This window comes from Etheostoma cragini, chromosome 13, assembly GCF_013103735.1.
Source record: "Etheostoma cragini isolate CJK2018 chromosome 13, CSU_Ecrag_1.0, whole genome shotgun sequence".
Taxonomy (NCBI): Eukaryota; Metazoa; Chordata; class Actinopteri; order Perciformes; family Percidae; genus Etheostoma; species Etheostoma cragini.
This window is the reverse complement of record NC_048419.1, coordinates 20,733,297-20,740,301: the sequence shown is the minus strand read 5'-3', so window position 1 is coordinate 20,740,301 and position 7,005 is coordinate 20,733,297. Positions and strand designations below refer to the sequence as shown.

The 7,005-nt window shown below is 40.7% G+C and overlaps 2 protein-coding genes across 4 annotated transcripts in view; one reads left to right on the top strand and one right to left on the bottom strand.

The window, feature by feature from the left end:
* Nucleotides 1-3,583, bottom strand: part of rbm41 (RNA binding motif protein 41) — an 8,476-nt gene extending 4,893 nt beyond the window's left edge. Inside the window, exons 1-3 of the mRNA XM_034889384.1 lie at nt 3,316-3,583; nt 1,631-1,747; nt 392-593 (exon numbers count right to left, since the gene is read on the bottom strand). Of these exons, the coding sequence (XP_034745275.1) occupies nt 392-593; nt 1,631-1,747; nt 3,316-3,467 (471 nt within the window). The 5' untranslated portion in view covers nt 3,468-3,583. The remainder of the gene's footprint in view (nt 1-391; nt 594-1,630; nt 1,748-3,315) is intronic.
* Nucleotides 3,584-4,034: 451 nt separating this feature from the next.
* klf8 (Kruppel-like factor 8) overlaps nt 4,035-7,005 on the top strand; it is a 57,579-nt gene continuing 54,608 nt past the window's right edge. The window contains exon 1 of one of the 3 annotated variants that reach the window (XM_034889386.1): nt 4,035-4,555. In XM_034889386.1, coding sequence (XP_034745277.1) covers nt 4,529-4,555 — 27 coding nt within the window. In that variant the 5' untranslated portion in view covers nt 4,035-4,528. The remainder of the gene's footprint in view (nt 4,556-7,005) is intronic. The other 2 variants (XM_034889385.1, XM_034889387.1) reach the window with 2 other exon arrangements.

The following is a 7,005-nucleotide window of genomic DNA, read 5'->3' as shown; positions in this document are numbered from 1 at the left end:
GAAAATGGCTGCAATGAAACAAAGAGTGAAAAATTTAAAGGGGTCTGAATACTTTCCGTACCCACTGTATATACTGTATGTGGTGTACATTATTCAACAGCTGTCAATGGAAAAAAGATTAAATATAATGGATCTAAAAAAAAAAAAGTCATTAAAGCTTTTTTTTGGGCCTTATACAGTACTTCCAAGCATGCAATCTAGTAGAAGATGGGGGAAAAGGAAACTCATCACTTAAACCTACAAGCAGATTTAGATTTTCTAATCCATGCAACCTGAATGGGTTTATATTAAGAAAACCACAGAAAACATGAGGAGAACATGAAAACTCCACATACTGTACGTAGGGCCGGGAATCAAACCTAGCTCCTTCTGTCTCTCCGGCAAGTTTCACCTTCTCTGCTGCCTCCGGTACGTCTCTGCTCCGCCACTGCTGGATCTCGGTGTCGGTGAGGCCCAGCTCCCGCAAGCTGGCCAGCTCCTTCTCCCCATCCTGTAGGGCCTGGAACTGGGGGAGGCTTCTCACTCCAGCTGCCTGTTCCCCAAACGGAAGATAGAGCGCCGCCGGGGCGAAGCACTGCCTCTTGGCTACACATCTGTAGGACAGAAGTTATTTCAAAATAACAAAAAGACTTTGTGTGCTCCAGCAGAAGCAGCTGCAGACACATATCATTACAAAGTCACATATCCTAAACGTATTTACTGATAGAAACATGGCTGAGTAAGTAAGAATATGTAGCCCCCGGGGTTGTATAAAAGAACTCCTCCAGGATGCTCTGTGGGCCACTGCGGAGGAAACATAACAGAGCATTTGATGGATGCTTTTATCCAAAGAACGTCACAGTAAGAAGAGCGTGGGAGCACAGAGAGCTCCGGTGAGAATAAAAATGCAGACACTGCTTATTTTTTCCAACTGAGCTACACAGGCAAGGCTTATTAACACAATTCTACACAGAAAGGTTTTACTGACCCAATTCATTGTTTTTTATTACTGTCAATGTGTGACAGTAAATTCATCTAGAGAGAGGTTAACTGTAATTTGCACTGTCAAGATCTGCAATCAAGAGGCAGATTCCTGCATAAATCACTACAGGATATTTGGCTTGTGAGTAATAGGGGATGTGTTGTAGAATTGTTTTCTACATTTGTGACATTGTACTGATAAAATAAGGCAAGGGATAGAATTGTGGTATATTTTTGTATCTCAAATTTGTCCCAAGCCCAGTGGGCGTCTACCCTGGAAATCCAGAGTTTTCGTGAGAGAACAATTTGAATTGGCTCAGCGTGTTACTTTGGCATTGAGTAATGCTTCTCATTAACTATGCACTTGCAGCCGAGCTGCACCAATCATATTGGTGTATCTGATATAGGTGGGCCTATATCAGATATAGGTCTGGATTTCCAGGCTAGTGGAGGTCTGCTGCACTGTAAGAAAAATCTAGTTTGTTGGAAGTACAAAACAATGTGGCCATAGGATATAATATAGTGATAAATTGCAATGGACTGTAAATCTATATGGAAACAAAATGTTGCCAAAGTTTACCAAGAAGTAATGTCCATGGATGTTTGGAATTGAACTTTCTTTACACAGTGCAGTGCTATATTTTCATGATACAAACAGAGAGTTTCTGACCGGTCAATGTCAACTTCAGTGTGGAGCTGCTGCAGCAGGAGGCTGTGCAGCTGCCGCTGGCCCTCCGTCTCCTGCTCCTCAAGCAGCGGGCCGTCCTCACAGGATCGCCGGCTCACTCTGACCACCACAGACACATAACTTCAAAAACTCAGTGGATGCTTGTACAACAGGAGGTACAGAACCCATCCACCGCCACAACTAAGTGTTACTTTCAGGTAACAGTATGACAGTATTCTTCCATTTGGTGGACACTTACAGGACAATCACAGTACAGTCTCCCAGCTAAACTACATCTAATCTCACAAAAATATAACACAGGAGAGAAAGGACTTTTGTCGCAGTGAATACGTTTTGTCTTAGGATGGACCCCAGAATCAGGGCTGCAACTAACAAAATTATTTTCATAATTGACTAATCTGCTGATTATTTTCTCGATAAATCAAATGATTATTTGGTTTATAAAACATAGAAATTGTGAAAAATGATCATCCCAATTTCATAAAGCCCCCTGAGTTTTCCGACTGCCATAGAACAAAAGAAAAACAGTCACATTCAATGTTGTAATGTAACAAAGTATAAATACTTATTTAGTTTACTTATGTAGAATTTTCACGTCTCCGTTCACTTTGATATTTATATTTCTGGAAACTTTTACTTTTACTCCACTACATGTCCTAAATAAAATGCATAATTTTACTCCACTACATTTCCCCTAAGCATCTTCGTTACTCATTACTTGCAAGAAATGTTTTTAGCACGTTGGCGTGAAAGATTCTTTTTCACGATTTATTTATTTTGATTCTGATGTTCTTTGAATTTGATGTTCAAGGAGGATGTGGAAACCCTGAACATTAAGCTTTACTATAAGTAAGTCACAATAAAGTTCAGAATCAAAGTTTAGTTTTACTTTAACTTCTAATAATGAAGTACATTAAGTATCAGAAAATTACTTCTAATAGTTATTGTAACTTCTCCACTGGGGAGCAATAAAAAGTATAAAATTAAATTAAATACATAACTTTAAGACTTATACTCAAGTGCAGTAATATTCTAAAAGGTGAATTTAACTTCTACCTAAGTCATTTTCTGGTGAGATACTTGATTCTCAAGTATTGCTTTCAAGTACTTTATACACGACTGGTCACATTTCAGAAGCTGGAACTAATTAATATTAACGTTATTTATATCAAATGACATGCTACGTAATGGAAAATTGTATCGATTTCTCCAGCCCCTAACGTTAAACTTTATAGCGTCAAATAATAAGAAGTCAGCGAAACTACATAGCTAGTTACCGTTAAAGCTAACGTTGAGCTAACAGCTAATGTTACATGTGTTTTTCCAGGCACTCCGATACTGACTGTGCCTTCCCCTGTTGGAGGTTTACAAACCGCCTAAACTGGCTTTTGAGAAAAAGGAAAGATATCTAACGTAACCTACTTCTATTATATCCATATTATATTTCCGTATTTTAATAATTTCACGCTTGTAACGTTGTGATAAGAGACCTCAAGCCTAAAGTAGGGCGATAGGTCGACGTAAAAGCTACAAGTCAGAGCTACGTAAGAGCTTTAAACTCGTATTAAACTAGGTGTTGACCAAAATACCTTTGATTAAACAATTCTTTTTTAAATGATTGGCATATGACACTGATATATGATATGAAAACTGAAAGCTGTGTTTACCTTCGCATGCTTCCGCGTTGTGCTTTCTGCCTGGTGCTTCCAGTTCCGGCATTTGGAATCATGGGAAATGTAGTAAATTCCCCACATGAACAATGATAAACTATAAGATATGTTTCACGGTTAAATTTGAGGAAAATAATAACACAACACATATTTTGTGGCGTTTTGGGTTGAATAGAGAGCCATGTGCATTGTATTTAGTAGAAAAACAAAACAAATGAAAGAAAAAGTCTATATAATTAAATGTGTTTTTTCAGCCATTTGGCTGACGGTATGGATATCCACAACAGACCATATATTTTGAATGCATTTTGAATGCTGTGAAATATCTTATAAATTTGTATGTTGGCTACCACGCCATAGACTGTACCACACCCTACTTTATCAGACCGGGTGTGGTTATTACCCCATGCCAATAATCGACTTGGCTGCCTTCCCATACTCTATCTGCGTAGGCTACATAGTGACATCTTTATAAAATGTAATGCCTCAAAGCCTTGCTAGGTATATACTCTAGTATAAACCACTCATACCCTCCCCACCTAGTAGAAGTGTCCTCAATTAGCCTGCTGGCTGACGTCAGTAAGGGGACATGGGTGTTTCACTTCACCATCTCAGAGCAATCTGCTGCAACATTGATGCCATTAATAGATAGTTGTACACCGACGCGAACAGCTGGTTGCATGCAATTCAAATTTCACAATGCGTTATTGCGCGGTTCTGCTGCAGCTCCTCTCCTCCTGCCCGCCTGCCTGCTGCCGGTGTCGGGTCGCCGGCAGCTCGGCTCCGCTCCTCTGCAGGGCTGCGCAGCTCCTGACTGACAGAGAGATGAGGGGTGGGGACGCAGGGTGGGGTCACAAGCAGGGAGAGGCGGAGGAGGAAAAGGCAGAGAGAGAGCCCAGCCCTTGAATACACGGCAACAACACGCCGTCACAGAGAGAGGGAGAGACACAGAGAGACTCGCTGTATTTTGGGGGAGCAAAGGGAGCCTTCGACGCTGCGGATATGAACTGAAAAAAAAAACACTGGAAGAGGCAGGGTTCGTGTTCCTATATCCCGAATATTCACTGTAAAGGTGGAAAACTAGCCCCCCCTCAAACCCCACTATCTCCCCACCCGTTCTTATTCAGATAGAGCTACCCAAAGCCCTGACCGAACCCCTCCTGCTCCTGCTGCTCCACCCCTCCGCCGCTGCACCGCTCCGGCAACCGAGATGCACACGGAGACCCGTAACAAGAAAGTAAGTGTACGTTATTGACTTTGCCCTGGTCAATGAGAAAAAAAGAAACATCTATCTTTGTAGATGATCTGCCTGTGCACAAGCTGAGTTGACACTGTCAGCTGTACATGTGCCAAATAGGAATTCCAGTGACTAGGGTCATGTCTAATAACAGTTAATTACAAGTACATCCTTGCAGGCAGGCAGTTTATTTAGCAATTAGTGGAAGAGTTTTGTAGCAGCGATCTGATAGCATTGTGGAAGCATTATGTGAGCATGTTCAAAGCACTGTCATTCGCACGGTTAACACGGAAACCTCAATATCTCTCTCTGTGCGAGGTTAGGTCAGGTTCAATTTTAAATGCTCTGTGATCTCTGAGAGGCAGGAAGGAAACGGAAGGCAGAAACTGCAGCTTGCAGGACACCATCTTAGCTTTTAAAGGGCCAGCAGCCTCTACAGAAACGCAAAACCCTGGGAAGCAGCCAGGTGCACTGCCTCCAGCTGCACTGCATGGGCCCTTGTTGTCTTCAAATGAGTCTTGCTTTAGCATAGTATCCTATATATGTGTCAGGCTGGCGGTATACTAAAAAGCAAATGACGTCTTACACTGTTATGGAACACAGAGCTGAGAGCAAACACCAGTTTCTTCACTGCAGCTCCAGATGTTTATTATGGTTATTGGATATTGATGTTTTGTAAGAAAGATGCAGGAGACAAGTTACAGTTTGGGACACAACTTTGAAGTTCCTCAAGAAAGAAGTGAACTTCGACATGGAAATTTGCATGGCTGACCAATTGATGTGTGTTGTGTTTGAACATGGCTTGTTTTATCAACTGTGGCAGTATCACTCTTGCTCTTTTTTTCTTCTTCTGTTTTTTAATTTGAATTTTGACTTTAGTTTTGCTCTGTTCAATGTTTTATAATTACCAGTATTGGAGATTTGACTGATGCCACATCTTAACTCTACTAGGGATACAACTAACAATTATTTTCTATATCGATTATTTATTTATTTATTTATTTATTTATTTATTTATTAAGTATAATCAAAGTCTGTTGATTATTTTTTGATGCTGTATTTCACACCTTTGAGCAACACTTTTATCTGTCCATTCTCCATCCTTTTTCAAGTAGCCTATGTTTAAACTCGCGTAAAGTCGATGAGGGTTATGTAAACTGTTGGAAAAGTATTGTATGGTTTGGCTCTATTGAACTTGACCACATCTTTTTGTGGTAGCAGCACTTCGTTACCACTGTGCAATAGTACGCTTTTAGTATAGGCCTGATTCTCAGCTGATCGCCCTTAGCAACGGCTCATTAAAACAGCCGGGACATAATGTTCAATGCAACACTTGCTGAATCCTTTCATCAGCAACCAAACTTAGAGGAACGTCTTCACTTTGTCAATTGTACAGCTTAGTGTACAACGTAGTTTTTTGAGTCTGTCATTTTTGAAATGATCTTATTAGTGGTCGAAAAAAAAACAGTGCCATCATTTCTCCAACGGCTTTTGTGAATCACCTCCCATAAGGTAACGTAACCCTATTTGTACAGGTCCTATCCCTCTGACCAATCGGCTATCCTAACCTTGACCACTCAAGGTCTATCGGGAGAGTCAAGACTTTTCCCGGTGGACCGGTATTGTGTGCCTTCTGGTTTTTCCATCACGTCGATAGATTCGCTACATATTCATAAACATTTTACTGGCCTTTGCATATCTAAACACTACATTGCTACAACATTCAACAGTGGGAAAAATTGTTTAAAAAAAATAAATTAGTATGATGTTGCACTGGATTCAAACCCTTCTCAGCAAAAATAACAACATACAGACCGCTTCGCTCTCCACTACACTATCATTAATCACATTCATTTCCAGGACATTACTTAGTTTTTTCTCAGTAGTAGGCCATGAATCACTGTTAATCTACGTACTCCAAAACAACAGGTTACCTTGATTTAGGCTTAAAAACATAGCTACATCGTACACTATAACCTCCTGCTACGCCTCTGCCCGCGCTATTCGTCTGCAAGGATTTGTCATAAATTATACGGGGCACAGGACATGGATCCTGAAACAACGGGTCTGAAACAACTGGTTACCCTGGGCTGGAAACACATGATCTCGAGGCTCCAGCTACAGTAACAACTTCCTTGGATTTATGAAAAGAAGCAGATGTAGGCCCATGTGCCCAATAGCCTACAACGTTATGTTTACCATAGAAGATGACTATTTGAAACCGTTAGCCTCAATATAAAGTTCTGTTTAAGAAATTTAAAAGCGGTTTGCGCCCAACCTTTTGAATTGTTTTTGTTCTAGTCTATGGGCTATATTGTGTCACCTATGCACAGGGAAATCAGAAAATCAGTTTTGAAATTGGTATAAGATGAAATGTGAACGTTGTTTTCAACACGCGAGTGCACCGTTGCAAGTTGTTTCAGACCAGTTCAGAACAAGCACTGTGTGCT